The following is a 20,273-nucleotide window of genomic DNA, read 5'->3' as shown; positions in this document are numbered from 1 at the left end:
CCCTGGCTATATGCGAGAATCACGTTCTGAGATTTCAGAAGATCCTCAGACCCAGGCTATCCCTCCAGAGATTCAGACTCCAGTGGCTGGGGTAGGGCCCCGGCTTTTGTATTTTTTTAAAACCACCCCAGGTATAGCCAGAGTTGAGAACCTACAGAACCACAGAGCAGTAGCTGAGGTAAGAATAATGCTCCCAGATGAAACTTCTTTCCCAGACTTAGAAAGATGAAATTAGTGCAGAATTCTGAACTCTGTGAGGGGCTAAACATATAAATTGAGTTTCTGACCCTCAGAGTCAGGTCACGGTTCTGAATCCAACAACATCAGTAATATCTGAACTACATTCTCAGACTTAGGTGAAAAAAATCCCGGGTTTGACAGTGAAGACCATGAAACGAAGAGCAAACCCCCGAGGAAGCCCTGCAAGGCCCTCGCTCGCCCCGGTCACTGCTAGAAATCCTTGCGAACTGGGCCCCGTCCTGGGCAAGCAGCACACCTTCCGGGTGGGGATTCCTAGCTGTGTGCTTTCCTCATCTACAAAGTGGAGATGATAATAAAAATGCCAACCTCAAAGTACTATTGCAGGAACTGAAAGATGTTAAGTGGGCAGAAAGCATTTTGTAAGTAGCCACACATGCTATCAAGATTCTTTATTATTACATTCTACCAACTGAGTCATTATAGGTGGAAAGATCTTATGACTTATGATTCTAGGTCAGACTCCCTGCATGTAAATTCTAACGCCACCTCTTACCAGCTGTATCATCTCACAGTAACTATTTAACCTTTTTTTTTTTTTTGGCTTCAATTCCTTATCTGTAAAATAGTGATAATAAAGGTACCTATCTTATAGGGTTTCTGGAAGGTTTGGCTGAATTAATGCACTTAAAGTACCCTTGGTTCTGGGGCTGGTAGGTGCAAACTATTACATTTAGAATGGATAAACAACAAGGTCCTACTGTAGAGCACAGGGAACTCTATTCAATATCCTGTGATAAACCATAATGGAAAAGAATATAAAAAAAGAATGTATATATAAAACTTCAGCTTTGCATCGGAATCCCCTGGAGGGCTTGTTAAAACACGGACGGCTGGGCCCCTGTGCAGAGCTTTTGATTCAGTAGACCTGGGCTGAGATCCAGCAGTTTGCATGTCTAACAAGCTCTTAGTTGATGCTGCTGTTGCTGGCCTGGGAACCACACTCTGAGAACAGCTGGCTTAGAATAATACTTGGCATACAGTAAGTACCTAATAAGTGTTAGCTGTTATCATCCTTTCCCGGCTTCTAATTTCTTAGTGCCTGAGCGAAACAGTTTATGCTCCACTTCTACTCAGTACTGCCTTCGTGAAGAAACAATTCTGAAATCTTCTGCTTGCAGTGGTTCCCAAAGTGTGACCCCACAAACATCACGCGGGAGCTTACTTGTAATGAAGTTCTTGGGCCCCGACCGAGACCTACTGAATCAGGGTTATAGATGTGAGGTTCAAGGTCCTGTGTTCGAACTAACAGCCCTCCAGGTGATTCTAATGCACAGCAACTTTAAGAGGTACCCCTCTGCTAGAAAATCACCATGACCACTACAGTACTCCTATTAAAAAGGGGAGGCAGGATGGCTTAAGATCCAGAGTATAGTTTTCGGTTGAACTGGAGCTCAAGAACTGGCTCAGCTTCTTAGTGTGGCCCTACATGAGTTATAATACCCCTCTAAGCCTCAGTTTCCTCATCCGTAAAAATGGGCATCATCACAGGACCTACATCACAGGGACCTGAGACAATGCAAACGAAGCGCCTGACACACGCTACCTGTTCAAAGAATGTTAGCTGCCGCTGTTATCTTTATAATCATTATGATATGTCCTCTCTCAAAGTGAGTTAGTTGAGATAGCTTATAACCAACATATAGATGTACAGGTGCACAGGATAGCTAAAATAAAGATTAAAAAATAAAAAATAAAAATGTCACACACAGAAGGTGGAAAAAGGGAGGGTTGAAACGGCTGCTGCAACTGTCTTGCAAATTGAGGTCTGGACTTCCCTGTGGGCCAGAGTCAAAAAAGGAAATAAAGAGGTCATGGTTTCCGCTGGTTGAAAAGAGGAATGAGACCAGCTCCTTTGGAGAGACAATATTGTCCCTCGGCCACACCAGTTCTAAATTCTAGGAGAATCTGATCACACGAAGCTGTACATGAAGGCCCTGGGTAACAGGAGGAAATCTCCTCCAGCAGTGCTTTATGTACCTTTTTCTTTAATTAATTCTCAACAAGAGCCCAGGGCAAAATCCTTAGATCCCAGAAGATGAGAGATGTTACACTCACTTTGGGTGCCGGATATCAGGGAGAGAGCGATTCAGGGAGATTTTATCACTGACGTAAATGTTAAATCCATTTTCTCGGTATGCCTGATCCACTCTCTCAGCATCGGTCACGGGGAAGGGCCTCCCTTGTTCTCCGTTTCCTAGGAGCAAAGAGCAAAGTCAGTGTTGCCAATTAAGTGGAGTGGGGAAGGGAAGATGAAAAACATGGTTAAATCACCAAGATAGAACTTTACACTTGATATACAGTGTTCCTCCAGATTTTGCAGGGCTAAAGAGGTGAGGGGGAATGAGACTCAGCCATGGACGTGTCATGCACTTCAGACCTGTTCTCATGTAATGTCCCCAGCAAAGCTGTCAGGGTAGGCATAAGAGCCCTCATTCTATAGACAGATAAACCAGGACTCAGAAAGGCTATAAAACCAGGTCTCTGGGCTCCAAAGCCCATGCTTCCCCCACTCTGCCAGGAGCCCCAAACATCCCTGACCCTGAAGTCTGATCACCTGGACGGGAGGCCAGGTCACTTGCCTATGAGCTGATCAACCTTGGGCCAGTACTACCTCTCTGAACTGTAGCTTGTTCCTGTCTGGTACCCACACCACGCTGAGAAAGTCAAATGAGAGGCTGCATACATGAAAGCTTTCTGTAAACTATAAACCCTATTAACCATGTGAGGAAATACTATGATTACTCTCCAGGCAAGGCAAGCTTTATACATAAATCAAAACTGCCACAAATGATCAAAGATGTTTTGATTTTTTTTAAGCCAGCAAACAAATTAAGATTTGCCTAGCCGAGGCCTGGATTGCCTGAAAAGTGTTGTTCTGAGCAATGGATTTGGGTGGATCCAGTACCAGTTTTCCTTTCTCTTTACAATCCATCTGGGGAAAGAGTCCCTGATGCTCCAGGAAATTACTCTCTGGGTTCCCAGGGTGCAGATGGTACGTGGGGATGTCCCCCAACCCCTGCAATAATAGCCGAAGCATCTGCCATTGGCAAGGGTCTGGAAGAAAGGGTAATAAAAGTCAGCTGATCCAACATCACCTCATCTTCTGGAGCCCATGGACTGAGCAACACCCCGTTTACTTTGCAAAGTAAATGTTGACAACATCAGCTTGGTGAGAAGGTGCAAGCCAAGAGGGGAGCCCAGGGGTGGTGTCTACTCCAATCCAGCCCAATGAGAGAGAGGACTCCGCCACCTGTAACTTGCATTGCTCTGTGATAAGACACTGCTGGCCAGTGCCCAGCACAGGTCCCAAGGGACACAAATGCAACAGGCAGAAAAAGAAGAGCAGAAGCATCTGTTCGGGCGGGGAGGGAAGCTTCGGGAAGGCAGTGCAGGGGAGTGTGATTCAGAGTTCAGGCCCTGGAGCTGGGCAGGGAGGGGTTTGAAGCCCAGCCCTGCTGCTCCCAGCTGTGCCATCTCAGGAGCGCCTTCAGCCTTTCTACATCTTGAGTTTTGCCCTTTGTATTCCCTGGGATGAGAAGCTTCAATGTGATGATTAAGGAGGGAATGCAGGGCAAGATGCCTGGCACACAGTGAGTGCTCAACATGTGCTGGTTATTATTACTCTCAATAATGTCGCCACTGCTTACTCTTTCCTGGCTAGTTAGCCCCATGTTCCAATAATTCCGGTATAACTGCCTGGAAAATTAGCTCTTTTCAAATGTTTCCTTTCTTAATTTAGGCAGCACCTGCCCTCCCCTTCATTTTAAATCACTGGCGTATAGAAAAATGCATGTCCTGCCTTCGATTTCCCCGACCGTCAGTTGTTACATCAGCTCTATTCAGAGCCTTATTGTCATCTAGTTTTGTCAGAGTATAACTTAAAAAAAAAAAAAAATCAATAGTGGTGGGTACCTCTAACTGAGATAAAAATGAATAAAATACAATCCCTTATATTTCTGTGGTGCTTTCCAGTATTGTAAATTGTACTTTACTTGTCACCTTCACAACAACATCCTGAGGTTATCAAAGTAGGAAGCAGGAGCCCCGCTGACAGAGGGGGAAACTGAGGTTCCAGGAGTATGGAATTTATCTGATGGTCACATGGCTGGTAGGTGGTGTCTGAGCTGCTCTCCTGGCTCCTAGCCCAGGCTCTCTCTCGAGATGACTCGCCACAGAAATTATGTGGCGAGTCACGCCACCCCTTCCCAACTCTGCAGTGTAACAGGAACAGTTCCAAAGGCTAATTAGGCAAAGAAAACTTCAGGTGAAGCCCACTAGATTCATTCAACCTTGTGGCTATGGTGCTGGGTAGGGATCAACTCAGCCCTCTAGACCTGAGTTCAAGTCCCAAGCCTGCCTCCTTCTCACTGTGTGACTATAGGCAAATTACCCCACCTCTCTGAGCTCCAGGTCCCTTCTCATCAAATGCGCTACAAAGGTTGGTTAGGAGTTTCACCAACAAAAGTGTGGACCTTGGGCCTTGTTCACCATACGCGTTCAGTAAGTGTTGGCGCTTATGATTACTGCTCCTCATTTTAGTGGTAAAATATCTTCGAGGAGGGAGACATTTTCTATCACCACAGAGGTAGCAGGGCAAAGTCCCAAAGGCAGTGGATCTGGTGATGTGAGTGGAGAAAGGGGTCAGCTAACAGGTGAAGCGGGGGATCCCAGGAACCAGGGGAAGGATGACGGCAAACGGACAGGGAGTCAACAGGAGGTCCAGATACCCCCGTTAAACACACACATTCACGTGCACACACACACATGCGCGTGTGCAAACACCCTCCAGGGGACCGTCCAAGGACGCTCTGCTCTCGTACCTACACGCTGAGCATCCCTCTTGATGGCTTCTTTGTCGTGCCAGTCCTTCAGCTTCTGCCCCTCTCCCAAGAAAAAGGTCTTCTTTTGCTGATTGTGTGAGCCCTTAAAAAAAGACAAAAACTGTGAAATAGAAGGAAAGGGGAAATAAGTTTAATAACAGAGACCCAGAAATTACACTGCCTAAGGGAGCTTTCAGTATTGATTGAACGTCTGTCATCATTGGTTCATTTATTAATTTCCTCAGTATAGCTTTGTTAGTCCTGCTCCGTGCCAGCCAGGTGTGCAAAGTTCAGAAAGACGACACACAGTGTCCACCCTCCTGGAACTTACAAACCCGCGGCAGAGAAAACAGATGGACAGACATTCCTTTCATGGAAGAGAGAAAGAGGTAGGTGTGATGCTGTCCAACAGAAATATAACGTGAGCCACCTAGGTGAGCTGCACATGTAACTTTGTTTTCTAGTATTCACATTAAAAAATTTTTTTAAAAACAGGTGAAGTGAGGGACTTCCCTGGTGGTCCAATGGTTAAGACTCCGTGCTCCCAATGCAGGGGGCCCGGGTTTGATTCCTGGTCAGGGAACTAGATCCCGCATGAAGAAACTAAAGATCCCACGTGCCGCAACCAAGACCTGGCACAACCAAATTAAAAAAAAAAAAAGGTGAAGTGAGTTATGATAATATATTTCATTTAGCTCCATATACTCCATCTAAAGTATTGTCATTTCAACACACAGTGGAAAAAAGTGTTGAGGTATTCTACATTCTTTTTTTTTTTTTTTTGTACTAAGTCTTCAAACTCCAGTGTGTATTTCACACTTGTGTTCATCTCAGTTCAGCCTCATTCCAAGTGCTCAGGAGCCATAGGTGGCTAGTGGCTCCATACTAGACAGGGCAGAGGCAGTGAATCTTGGGTGAGAGGTCTGGAGAAAGTGCTAGAGGACTTCGCTTCTGCCTGGGAGAACTGGGGAAGGTTTCATGGACATGGGGGCCTTTGGGTTGGGCTTCAGATAAGCGAAATGAGAGGCAGGCAGAGCACATGGCCTGGGCATAGACTTCCAGGTGCAGGTGGAGCATGGCAGGGCTGGGCTGGGCCCAAGGAGCACGGAGCACAGGAAGAGAAGCCGGGTCTTGGTCATCTCTGCAGTCCCAAAGAAGGCCCAGTCCCAAAGAGGGGGAACAGTTGTCAAATGTGTGTGGAAGGTCTGAACAAGCACTTGGATGGCTGAAAGAAAACAGGAATATAGAGCAGCCACAGGAGAGCAGCCCCAGGGGCTGGGAGAGGAAGGCATTTATTTTGTGTTCCGAAAGGTGAGCCCATGTTGGTGGGCCCATTAGGAAGCAGTTCCCCTAATTAAAGGAGGCCGCATTCCAGTGTCTGGGGTCATCAGATGGTGCCAGATGCTTTCCCATGCCAAGAGTCAAGTCTAAGGACTTGGTCCCAGGGCTCAGTAAGAGTCTTCCCAAGGTAACACTGCTCCACACGGCTGTTTAAATACCTGTGTTCACCTACATGAGAACAGTTTTCCACCTCACCTTGCCCATTAAAAACCCCACACACCTGTTCTTGTCACTGTGGCATGCAGAATCCACTAGTCCTATTTCCTATATAATTAACTAGGCCCTGAATGCGTGGTGTGCTGGAACATTAGCACTAACAAGAAGCCACTGGAATAAAATCATCCCCACGCCTGTTTATTAAGGCTCCGGCTGATTCTCACATTAGCAGATTTTCCACAACGGCTCTAATGATAATGACAATCCTTGGCATTCCCTCTCCTACAGACCTCTCTGAGTTGCAAGAAGAAAACCCTGAAAGTGGGCCTGCCAGATGTTGTGGTCAGAGAGGGAAAGAAAACTGCAAAAACAAAGGTCACATGCCTGTAAACAGTTCTCGGAGGCTTAGAAATCACAGGAGCTGAGCTGGAAGTTCCTTCAGCAGGTTTCAACTGTGGTGAGCTACATTTCTACAGGAGACCCTTCAGTGCTGCCTTCGGAAGGTGGAGGCTGAGAGTAAGAGCTTGTCTCCCCTCCTTCAATCAGACCCGCAACGCATCTGTCTGTTTTTTATACCGGGGTCCCATGTGGGATTTCATTTTTAAAAGGTCCTCTGCTAAAAACAAACTGACAATCAAATCTCCGAACTAGCGAACACATATACTTGGAAACTGAGCTGGGGCCACTGCCCTATTTCACAGACAGGGAAACTGAATCTTGGAATGGGTCAGGGATCTACCCGAAGTAAATATTCTACCTCTAGATGTCAGGATTGGTCGGTCAAGAGCTGGTTAGCAATCTTTCCTCCAGCCCTCCCTCCCAATTTCTTCTCCCTCTTCTGCTACCCAAAGACTGGGAACTTCCACTGACGACGTTAGGTCACTGGTGGACCTAAAGAGGTTCTGCAAACCGCAGCTGCCTTAATGGGAGGAACCAATCTAAAGTGGTTCTCAAAACGTGAACCAGGAGCAACCACACCGGTTGGGGACTTGTTAGAAATGTGGATTCCCAAACCCTGCCCAGGAAGTAGCAGCAGCAATTCTGGGGGTGGGGCCTGGCAATCTGGGTTTTAATAAGTCCTCCAAGAGATTCTGATGCACACTCCCATTTGAGAACTACTGGTCTAGAATGAAGGAGGCCATAATCCTGCCTCCTCTGTGCTGGTCAGCCTACACCTGGGCTATTGTATCCAAGCTGAGCAGATATTCATCATCAATGGTCACAAAAACCTTAGATGTGATCACTGGCAAACACAATCTGGTGGCTTCTGAGGATCTTTTTTTTTTTTTTTTTAACTGCCAGCATGAAAAAAATTGAGGGATTTCTTATTGTTTTATCAAGATTCATTGGCTTCTCCTGAAAACTCAAAAGACACGTCAATGCTCTGACCGAGCTGGGCCAGCACATGGCTCTCCACTTTGCCACAGACCCCTGCCATTCCTTAGTGCATTTCACCTGGCTCTCATCTCTCACTTGTCTTACTTTCCTGGCCCCAGGGAGTTTGCAACAGGCTGCCACATACAGGTATGTGTGAGGAAGATTAGAAACTGTGTTGTAGGAGGACCGGGAGATGGGAAGCCATGGGGGACACAGGAGGATCTGTCTTGTTCTCTGAGGCCCTGAGGCTAGCGTGAGTGCCGAGGGCAGAAGTTACTGAATGACTGAGGGATTAGTTTAAGATAGAGAAGAAATTCTAAAAGTTGGACTGGTATTAGGGTGAAACAGGGGCACTTGGAAGAAGATAGAGGAGGCCAGGAACAGGATGCTCGCCTGTTCATCAGGATGTGAAGGAGCGGAATCAAGTGCGGGGTTAGGACTAGCGCTTCTCGAACTTTCCTGTGCAGTACGATCATGTGGGGATCTTGTTAAACATGGATTCTGATATAGGAGGTCTGGGGCTGGGCCTGAGACTCTGCATTTCTAAAGAGCTCCCAGGGGATGGCTGATGCTGTTGATCCCCGAAAAACACTTTGAGCAGCAAGGGTGAGGCGACCTTTACAAGGACATTTCAAGAGTCTAAGAGTCCAGAAAGGACACTGTTTCCTCCATATGTTTGTGAAAGTCTTCTCACACTGCTGGGAATAGGGCACGGGGTTGAATCTCACAGTTGTGACCGCATAGAGGTAAACTCCCTTGAATGAACAGTAAATTGCTGAACCAACAGGGTAGAGAATTAAGATTCCAAAATTCTGGGAGTTTCACACTTAACAGCTTCTACCACTTCATTGCCTTTGCCTTAATGATGCATGTCCCTCTGGAATGATCTGCAGAGGTGGCCTGTTTTAGGTGGTCTCATTAGTTCTTATTTCCTCCCTAAACTAAGAGGGCTTCGGAGCTTGCTGCCATAGGGACTTCTGCATGTCTAAACATGTTACTAGGGGGGTCCTCAAATAACCAAGCTACGCAGCTGCTCAGAAACAATTAGTCCACCTGTCTCCCATCTTACAGGTGGGGAAACTGAGGTCCAAAGAGGCCAAGCTACCCAACCAAGGCCACATAAGCAGGCCAGAGAATAAGAGCTATGTTCTTTGACTCCCACGCTGGGTTTTAGTGGAGAAAGCCCTTGTAGTGTGGCCTTGGACAAGCTATAAGAGTCACAGGCACCTCGATTTTCCTACCTGGAAAACAGAGACAGCACTACCTGCCCAAAAGGTACTTTCAGATCAACTGAGAAAAATCACAAACTGTGTTATTGGGAGCACTTTCAGAGTTTACACATCAATGTGGGTACCAACTCCTTTAGGATTTTAAGAATCTACTGTAAATTGACATCTCATCAAATCACCTTGATACAGGACTCAAATTTTACTATACAAGTTTAAAAGATTTCCAATAATAGGTCTGAGCTTTTGGTCAGAAAAGGAGTTGGTTTCGATCCTAAAACCACTGAGCATTCAGAGCCCAAAGGGCCCTTAGAATCCTATCCAGAAACCTTTATGAAAATTTTGATCAGGAGTCTCCCATGGAAACCCCACAGATAGATCATTCCAACTATTGCCAGATATTTATCAAGATCTACTCTGTGTGTGGGGATACAGGCATGACAACACAGATCCCTTGTAGATGCTAGTGGCTTTATAACCAGATCAGTCTCTCTCAAAGGATGGTTCCTGGGAGACCTGAGCTCTCATTATAGATACAAATGCCTGGACCCCACCCTGAACCTATTAAATCAACATATCTGGGCATAGGAGGCCAGGAAGATGTCTTTAAACACATTCCCCATGTGACTCACAATAAAGGTGGAAAACCATTTGTCAAAATCCAGCTGTCTCACTTGCAGATATGAAATCTGCAGCTAACAGAGTAGAACAGACTTGCCCCCAATCCCATAGTTTGTCAGCCCAAAAGACCAAACCAGATCTGGCTGTTCTCTCCCTGGGTTAGACTGTGAGCTCCTTGAAGGCAGGGGCACATCTGTTTTGAGCTGTCACTGTGTGTTCCTAGGTCAATACCTTAGGCCCTCAGTAAATATCAGGTGAATGACAGAATGAATGATTGCTCATTAATGGGGCAGGAAGTCTAGTTGGATGATTCAGAGCATTCTGATTCCAGAGATGGAAAAACATAGGTTTTACTTCCTGGGCAGGTGGACCCCAGTTTCCTTGACTGATAAATAGGGGAAATTATCAGAATAACTTGCAGGTTAACCTGCACCTGAGGGGATGAACTGAACTCATCTATACAACGCATCAAGCTCAGTGTCTGGCACAAAGTTAGGCCCCTTCGGTAAAGGAGTGCAACTATTAATACATTATTTTTGGAGAAGGATTATGATCTGGTGTATGTGATGGTCATGTATGAGGGAAAAGGAGAGAGATGGGAATCTAATAATAAAACTGGGAGCCGTGCAGAAGGACCTACTGAACACCTGAGCCAATTCAACTGGCTATTGCTGGTAACAGGATTTAGAGAGTTTCCTCATTAACAGCAGGTTATGTGCCCATGTGGAAATTCGCTGTTCTTGAGGAAAGAAGAAAGTCCTTAGTTAATAGTGGCATTCTACAGCAGAAACAAATGCCACAGACCTTTCGCAACAAGAAAAACACAAACAATGCTTCTCAAAAGACAGCGACTCTTATGCAATGGCAATCACTTCATGTTATGCAAAAAAGCATGTCTGGGTGTCAATCCAGAGGTAATTTTAAGTTTCTTTAATTCTGCAGACTCACAGATTTGTCTATAAAAGCTGTGATTATTTTCCTTCAGCAACCATCTTCTGCTACTTTCCTTCCCCTCTGTTCCCAGATGTCCGTTTGCTACAGGAAGCAGAGAGGTTGGAAAGGAGCACAGGGCAAGGGAGGCGAGGGAGAGTGTAGGGAGGAGGCTGGCAGAATGATGGTGGAAATCACATTAAACAGTAAATTGGAAATGGATTCTGACTGGCCGCTCTAAATAACTGCTTCTGGTATCTGCATGCTTTTACTTAACATTCCACTGAAAGAATCGATTAGTGTTCAGACACACACACACACACACACACACACACGGAATTTTAATCTTTTGTTTAATCACAATTTAGCGTGCCTGGCATCCTTTGGAGGGAAGGAAGAAAGGTGGTGAAGTGAGCCAGCTGTATTCTGCCCAAGGAGAAAGGTCTGTTAAAGCACATACTCTAATCCCAGCGCTGCCGACTCGGCAACTACCGCTCAGAGAGGACACTTGTGTCTCTGGCTGAGCTGGCTAGTGTCTTCAAAACAATGGAAAAAGGGCTGTATGTTCAAAAACGGCAATGCAGAAAGGAAAACTGAGCAGGGCATCTGCTTCATCTAGGGTCCGAGAACTATAACGGATTAGATTCTGCTGCAAATTTTAGGATAGCTTCCCTGCCCCCAACCCTCCTCTCAAATAATCCTACAAAGGCGCTGGAATGATTTTGCTTTGAGGCTTAAATGACTCTATGTAATTCCAAACATTTGTTTATCTGATAAGTAGATTATTCTAATAACCTTCATACACACACACACACACACACACACACACACACACACACACAGACAACACAGCAAAGCATTTTCTTCAAGGTTGCCTTCAAGGTTATCCTTCAAAGAGGGCCAGGGAGGACTTAATTTAGCCAAAAGCATAAAGTTACTTTAATTTAAGCAAGGGAGTTTGGACAACTGATAAATGTACTTTCTTCATGAGTTTTGAGGACATAAGCTGAATTGTTTTATTTCTTCAATCACCTCATAAAAGAGAATGACTCCACTGAGGAATTAAGGACCTACTAGGTCCAAAGAGCTGTGGAGAAAATAAAGAAAAATAAGATAATTCTTGGCCTCAACAAACAGCATGGATATAAGAAAGGAAAAAACACTCAACACTGTATGTAATGTGAGTGCCTTGAAAGTTGTACAGATGAATTCTAAAGGTATTTACAAGAGCCAAAGGTTAAATTCTACTTAAGACCATCAGGGAAAAATTCCTGCAGAAGCAAGGTCTTTGATAGCTGCCTGAAAGGATGGGTAGGATTTTGACTGGTAGCCACGGGGGGATGGAGCCCAGTTGGAGGGGAAGCATGTGCAAAGAGATGGAGGTTAGAAAGTAAGGGACCTGTTTCCTTAGTGGCAAGGAGACTGATTTGGCTGGGGTGGGTGGGATGCAACAGAGAGTCAGGAACAAGGAGGCCAGGAAGTCTGGACCAGAATCTGAGGGCCTTACATTTGAGCTGTTTGGCAGGTGGGAGCCACAGAAGGTCTTTGAGCAAGGAATAGGCTGGAGTAGAGGCCCAAGAACAAAACGTGACTACCTATCCACGTGTAATTAACCTCAGAGTCCCCCTCTTCCTGGGATAGATGCCGAGAGAAACACGATTTTGTTTTCATTCAGAAGCAATGTACCCTCACTGTAGGCTGAGGATCACTCTCCACCATTCCAGAGGTCAGACTGAAATGAGCTGACCTAAGCCCAGCCCTCACCTGGCAGGCCGCTGTTCTGAGAAAACCTACCTTCCACTACAACCAGGACCAAGCAGTATGAGAAAACAATTGCCCCTAAAGGGCACTGTTTATGAATGGACAGAGGCACTATAACCCAGCAACCACAAGACTGACGAAGTCGGCCGGGCCCACGTCAGGCAAGTCCTGCTGTTCCACCCAGTAATCAGGCATGTCAGTTTTCCTCGCTCCAATAACTCTGTGGTCTCAACACCAGGATGTCGGAATCTGAAATCTGGGCGGGGCCCCATTCCCTAAGAGGGTAAGGTCATTCACAAATAGTAACCCTTGTTTAAAAAGGCTGATGCTGCTCTTCCAAGGGCAGAAGCAACCCACTAGTCCAATTCACCCTTTTGTTTTGTACAGATGGCTCTAGAAAAGGTCATTTGCTACATACGGTGTGAAAGCTCATTAAAAGACTTTTTAAACAGCAGAGAGAAAAAGAGCCAAGCTGTTTGTAATACCTACTATCTAAAGGGCAAATGGAGCCTTCAGTAACTTTTCTCTTTCATTCTAAAAGAAGGATTGCAACTTGTACCATTTTCTTCAGAGGAAGTTTCCAAAGAGTTTATCACTGGAAAAACAAACAAAACAACAACACTGATCATTTGACAATGTTCATTTGGGTGTCTCACCCATCCATTGGTCCATCCACGTACATATTTAATGAATACAAGCACATGCCAGGCTCCGTACTAGGTATAAAGAATACACTGGTGAGCAAGACAGGTAAGGGCCCTGCTCTCATAGAGCTTATAGTAGTGTGTGTGGCAGAAGGGAATATAGACTTTAATCCAGAACCACAAATAAATTTAAATAGTTACAGTGGCCTGTGCAGAATAGAAGGATACATGGTGCAAAGAGAGTCCTTTTCTCTCAGATCAGATCAGATCAGATCAGGAGGGTCTTATCCAGACAGAAAAGTCAGGAAAGCCTTCCCTGAGGAAACGGATGGAGTATGATTAGAATAAACTCAGCAGAGAGAGAACAGAGCATTTCAGACAGAGAGTGAAGTGAGGATGTGCAAAGGCCCATATTTGCCTGGGAAAATATGAAACCGGAGGGACTAAAAGAAGAGCAGGCCAGCTAGGCATCTTTCAGATATCAACAGAGAAGAGTTATACATTAAGAAATACAAAAGTCTTCAGAAGTTCACCTACGTTCCTAGGATGGACCATATACATTTAGACCACTGTTTTTCCAGAATTATTATATGCCATTTACTTTTGTGAACCAGAACTCAGGAAAGTCAAAATCAATAAAAATGATCAGGAAGATGAACTAAGAAAAATAAAAAAGAAGAAGAAGAAGAGCAGGGTGTGTGTTGCGCAGAGAAGGAGGGGAAGCCTGGTGGGGATGAGAGGTGGGCAGGGATGAGAATTTTGTCTTTCCCCAGAAGCATCTGGAAGTGAAGTATTTTATAGAAGGTGGCAAGATCAGATTGCATTTGGAAAGCTCTCTTATAGCCACTGGAGGAAGGATTAGGAGGCCAAGAGGAAGGGTGGAATACAGGGAGGAGGCTGTCGTCACAGTGGTACAGGCAGAGATGACACCAGTTTAGGCAGGAAGGTAGAAGCTGGGATGGACATAAGCATTTTTTTTTTTTTTTAAATAGAGTCACGAGGGTCCTGCAAGTCTGCAGTCAAGAAATGCAGCCTCAGGACTTGGACACTCGGGTGATAAGTTCATCTTGAAGGTCCATAGGCCCAAGATGCCACGGATGCAGGTGGGGCTGACCTGGGGCCTGAGCCCAGATCTCCCCTCACCCAGCCTGGTGTTTGCTTCATTACATGTTATTTTCAAGTTTTAATCCTGTTCATAGACAGCAAGTCAGGAAATCAGACCTAATAGAACTGTATCATATATATAGTTAAAGCTTCAGGAATTCAGTGACACATGGTCCAAAAGAAAGAGAAAGGAATCCTAACTAGGGAGACTGGTGATCCTCCTGTCCCCACGCTCAGCGAGCCTGTATCCTGGATGATGTCCCCAGGGGCCTAGTTCCCTCTGGCCTCTGGTACTGTGAGCACTTTGGTGCCAAGTGAGCCTACTCTTGGAAGATAAGTATTTTCATTACCTCAGAAGGCATCGTGATGACTTCAACCAGAGAAACAGTCATCAGTTTCAATGCTGGAGGAAAAACTGCCTCAGTTGGGCTTTTGAGAGGTGGTTTGTCTTTATATTCCATGGGCAATTGTCAAGGGTGATTCTGATTTTATGTTATTTTCACCTTAACTGGTAAGTTTATTATAACCTAACCCTTTCGAAAGATGAGACTTCGCTGTATCATTATCGTCATTACATCCACTTTGTAGATGACAAAACTGAGGCCTGGAGAGAAAATCGATATGAAAGTGTTCTGCAAACTGCCAACCACCCCATGCGTGTAATCATCACAGCTAGAAGTTCCTACCACACGTCGGCCCGCTGCTCCCCACATCTCCGTGCCTGGAAAGATTTGGGGAGCATAGTCGGCTCTCAGGAAAGCACGACTTGCGGAAGTGAATCATCCTTCTGTGCCTTGTTCACGAGGAGTCTTGAACAACCGCAGGCAGCCTGCGAAAAAGTGCTCTTCTGAAGAGGCTCGGCGAATGGAGCATAACAGAGGGTCATTACATTGCTCTGCAGAGCGGATGCGGACGGGTCAGGAGAAAGGCAGGCAGAATTGGTAAGCTGAGCAGAAGGCAAGTTCCAACCTTTCCAGAGACCAAAAAACTGCTGCAAACACATCCCGTTAGCTGGGGGATTAGGGCTGAGCCCCCAAGTAATAGAATAGTTGCTCTATTAATAGTAATAATTACAGTTATAATCCCCTATATTCTGAAGACAGCAAAACAAAGTCTATAAAAGCACTTGCTTTGGAGTCAGAAACACCTAGGCTTGTGTCACGGTTCTACACTCACTAGCTGTGCCACCTTAGGCAAATTACACTGTTCTTCTAAGCCGTGGTTCCTCGATTGTAAAAGGCAGGATATTAACAGTATCTAACATAAAGGTTATTGTGAGAAGTAAAGCTCTTAGCAGTGTTTGGTATTTAGGAAGCACTTAAAATCATAGCTACCATTATTAGTTACTATTTGGATAGCACTTTGCAATTTACAAAGCATTTTTTACATATATCATCCCATTCCTTCCTCACAATCACACTAGGATAAAGGCAGGCATCACCAACCTATTGTAATACTTTTCCTTATGGGTCCCAGACTCCAAGAATCCTTCTCAACACTGTGCTCCAAGCGGCCCTTACCAGTTAACCAGTGCTGGCCAGAGGACAGGACCCATCTACCACGCCTGCCTTAAGCTGGAAGTACACCTGGTAGGTTGCAGTCTGCTGGCTGATTTCTTCAGGCTCTCTTGCTGCTTGCTGCTCGCAAAGGTTCCCCAAGCAGGAGGAAGTGGAGAAGCAGAAAGTGACGGATGGCTGGCCTCTCCTCTGGTACTGACCTCCCCTCATCCACAACTGCTAGGACCTTCCCCTGTTCCAGGTCTCAGAGTCACAGAATCTAGACGCTGAGTGGGAGGTTAGATGCTACCTCCCCTGATGGTCCACTGGACCCAGTAGCCCTTTCTTTGTTACGGCACATGGATGGTCCCTGAGCCTGGCTTGGGTGCTTAGAGAATGGGAAGCTCTCTTCCTCCATACAGGTGACTCCAGTTATTAGAAAATTCCTTCTGGGCTCCCAGAATTCTTTGGGCTCCTTCCTGGCCCCCAAGGAAAGTCTCTGACTGGACTATGATCCTGGCCTCCTCGACCTGCCATCTTGGAACCTCTGAACTCCTTTCCTCTTCTCCATTTCTCCTGGGGTGTAAGCCACAAAGGACTCTCTCAAAGTCCCTGAGCAGTTCCCCCACCTCCCACCTCACCTACCCCAACCCTACTCTCACTCTGGCATCCTTGTTCTTAAATAACGATCTCTTACTTGTACAGTGCCCCAGGCAGGATTCATAAGGTGTAACCACAACGGCACAGAGGATGGTTTTCTCAGAATACACCACTCTGCTATGGAAGTAGCCTCTCCTGCAGAAATGAATCCAAACCCTCAGGCAAACCTTCCCTGACCTCCCTGACTAGATCACAGTCCCTGAGTGTGCCCCTGTAATATCCTTATGGCTCCTTTGTGATTTCACATTCATTCCCGTGCTTGTTTCATTACTGCCTATCTCTCCTCAAACTGTGAGGTCCATGAGGGTAGGAGATAGCAATTTTTGTGGACCAAATGAATGAGGAGACATCTTTTGTTTTATCTTTTCTAGATGAAAGAAGGTCATCCATGATTAGACATGTCTGATATAGTCACAAGGATATAATAACATAAGGCGTTCTGAGGATTAACTTTATCCTCTGACTAAACGGCTTCAGGTCAACTTAACGGGCTATAAAAACTAAAGAGAGCTGGCTCACCTGATCCTAAAACGATCTGTAAAAGATGCAACCGACTTCGAACTCTGCCACCTTTTTCCTCCTTTCATTTTGTGAAATACAATTCATATTTTATAGCAAGACGAGAAAAATTTAAACATAAAAAGTCTTCTCTGGGGCCTCCCTGGTGGCGCAGTGGTTGAGAGTCCGCCTGCCGATGCAGGGGATACGGGTTCGTGCCCCGGTCTGGGAGGATCCCATATGCCGCGGAGTGGCTGGGCCCGTGAGCCATGGCCGCTGAGCCTGCGCATCCGGAGCCTGTGCTCCGCAACGGGAGAGGCCACAACAGTGAGAGGCCCGCGTACGGGGAAAAAAAAAAAAAAAAAAAAAAAAAAGTCTTCTCTGCCCTTTGGCCTCCCCTCTCCCCGCACTGTGCATTGTGTATCTGCATTGTGCATTGTGTATCTTCATTGTGCATCGACCAAACCTCCCCCATCTGCAGGAATACCTGCTCAACCGTAAAGAGCAACATTCTTCTACCATCAACAAGACAACTCCTTAAAAGATAACATTCCTTCCTGATTTCGTATGGGGGTCACACAACCCACCAGGATGACGCTCAAATCTAGATTATGTAAACTGTCAATAATACATCATTTGATACACAGCCCTCTGTCTCAAAAAACTTATATAACTGTGCCTTGATTTCTAACTGGCAGAACAGTTCTCAGAGCTTTCTGAGATGCTCTTCCCGGTTATAATCCTCAAATTCGGCTTGAAAAAAATTTTCCAATTCTTTCTTAGATCGACTGATTAATTTTTCGTCAACAATTTTCAAGTTGTTTCCTTTCTGGATTCCTACCCTTTAGGTTGTGGCAGAAGTTGCTGTTTATCCCCCAGCGGCTGTTCTCTTTTTCTTCCACAGTAACAGAAATTTCAGCTGGTAATATGACTTCTCAGAATAAAGATGATATTTCCCAGACATCCTTGCAGCTAGGTGTGGCCCAACTGGGTTCTATCCAAAGAGATGTGGGTGCAGGTGTTGTGTGGCAGTCCACGGAACCTACCTGAAGACACCACTGGTGTGCACCTTTTCCTTCTTTACTCCTTCTATCTTGCTGTCTAGAATGCAAATGCCACCATATTGGATCACGAGATGGAGGTCCATGGCCTAGGGACGGTGAAGTTACTTGTGGGAAGAAGCCTAGGTTCCTGAGGATTTTATGAAGCAGAACTGTCATACCAGCCCTGGGATGCAAACCCCCAGACTTTTAAGTGAGAGAAAAATAAACTTCTTTTGTGTTTAAGCCATTCAAATCTAATCTCAACTGACACAAGCTTCTTTTCTTGAGGCCCGAAACCCTGAGAAGCAACTTGGTGTGGTGGAGAGGACCCTGAAGGAGGATCCGGAAGATCCAGGTTTCAAGCTCCTGTCTCTGCATTTATGAACAGTGAGACAGCAGCCAGGGCCCTTGTCTTTCCAGGTCTCCATGTTGTGACTGCAGAATGGAGGTCAAACAATGTCTGTCCATGACATGATTATCTACGTTAAAAAATCCTAAGGAATCTACAAAAGCACTAGTACAACTAGTGAGTTCAGCAATGTCACAGGATACAAAGTTGTCACATGAAAATCAATTGTATTTCTAAATATCAGCAACGAAAGGTTGGAAATGGAAATAAAAATATCATTTACAATGGCATCAAAAATACTAAATACTGAAGGGATAAATTTAACGAAACTATGCAAGACCTAGTCACTGACAACTACAAAATGCTGCTGAGAGAAATCAAGGATCTAAATAAACAGAGACATATATCATGTTTATGGATCAGAAGACCTGATATTGTTAAGATGTCAATCTTCTCAAAATTGATCTAGAGACTCAACGCGATCTTCGTAAAACTAACATGCAAGGGATCTAGAAGAATATGCCAGAACAATTTAGAAAAAGAGGAACAAAGTTGGAGAACTTAATACGTCCTAATTGCAAGGCCTGCTCAAGGGCTACGGTGACCAAGAGAGTGTGGTACTAGAACAAGGGAAGACATGTGATCAATGGGAATGGGGTGGAGAGTCCAGGTATATAATCAGCTGATTATGAGCAAAGGTGCTAAGGAAATGCAATGGGGAAAGGATGATCTTATCAACAAATGGTGTCAAAAAGTTAGGTATCATGTGCCAAAAAATAAACCTCAACCCTAACACCTCACGGCGTACACAAAAACTAACTCAAAATGGACAACAGACCTAAACATAAGAGCCAAACTATAATATTTGTAGAAGAAAATATGTGAGCAAATTTTAGTGACCTAAGTTTAGGCAAAGGTTTCTCAAATAGGACACAAAAAGTGTAAAATATGGGTAGGTTGGAATTCATTGCCATTAAAAGCCTTTGTTCTTCAAAGGGCAAGCCATGGGCTGGGAGAATATATTTTCAAAACATGCATTTGATAAAGGACTTATATTCAGAATGCATAAAGGACTCTTACAGCTCAACATCATTAGTTATTAGGGAAATGCAAGTCAAAACCACAAGGAGATATCACTTTACACCTACCAGGAGAGCCATAATTTAAAAAATGGAAAATAACAAGTGTTGGCAAAGAAACTGGAACCCTCCTGCATTGCTAGTAGATATGTAAAATGGTGCAGCCTCTGTGGAAAAGTTTTGTGGTTTCTCAAAAGTTTAAATGTAGTAGTATCATATGACCTAGCAATTCCACTCCTAGGTATGTATCCAAAAGAACTGAAAGCAGGGACTCAAACAGATATTTGTTATGCCAACATTCAGAACAGCATTGTTCATAACAGTCAAAAGGTAGAAATAACTCAAGTGTCCCTCAACAGATAAAAGGATTAAACAAAATGCGGCACATACATACAATGGAATAGTTATTATTCAGCCAGAAAAAGAATAACATTTTGAAATATGCTACAACAAGGAGGGACATCAAAAATATTATGCTGAGTGAAATAAGACAGACATGGAAGGACACATATGATTCCACTTATATGAGGTGCCAACTAAAAATTGGCACTTGCCATCTGCCTCTACAAAGATGAAGTCACTAGCTAGCCACTGCAGCCACTGACCTTCAACACACCCTGAAAGCGGTTCAGGGTGGAGATCAGGAATGAGGCACTTGGTGCTCTGGGAAAAAATGGCAGAATAGGTCTTCAGGTAGATATTTTCGGGAGAAGACTTTACGAGCCTAATTCTTGCATCTCCTCATATCTAGAAGAGCACTAAAATGATTAATGGAGACATCTGCTCCTTGTGACCAGCGCTACCTTCTGCAAACATGTGTTCTTGATTGCATGTACCCCCCTTCACCCACATCACATATATACTAACTTCCCCCCCCACCCCACCGACCTCTTTGGAGCAGTTTCTC

General features: G+C 45.0%; 1 protein-coding gene across 2 annotated transcripts in view; it reads right to left on the bottom strand.

Moving 5' to 3' along the window:
* GALNT10 (polypeptide N-acetylgalactosaminyltransferase 10) overlaps positions 1 to 20,273 on the bottom strand; it is a 214,310-nt gene that overhangs the window by 111,866 nt on the left and 82,171 nt on the right. For both annotated transcript variants that reach the window (XM_060093700.1, XM_060093701.1), the window contains 2 exons: positions 5,082 to 5,184; positions 2,317 to 2,455 (listed from right to left, as the gene is read on the bottom strand). In XM_060093700.1, coding sequence (XP_059949683.1) covers positions 2,317 to 2,455; positions 5,082 to 5,184 — 242 coding nt within the window. The remainder of the gene's footprint in view (positions 1 to 2,316; positions 2,456 to 5,081; positions 5,185 to 20,273) is intronic.

Source organism: Mesoplodon densirostris, chromosome 3 (assembly GCF_025265405.1).
Source record: "Mesoplodon densirostris isolate mMesDen1 chromosome 3, mMesDen1 primary haplotype, whole genome shotgun sequence".
Lineage (NCBI taxonomy): Eukaryota > Metazoa > Chordata > Mammalia > Artiodactyla > Ziphiidae > Mesoplodon > Mesoplodon densirostris.
Note: the sequence above shows the minus strand (reverse complement) of the source record. Positions and strands in the feature narration are given on the sequence as shown.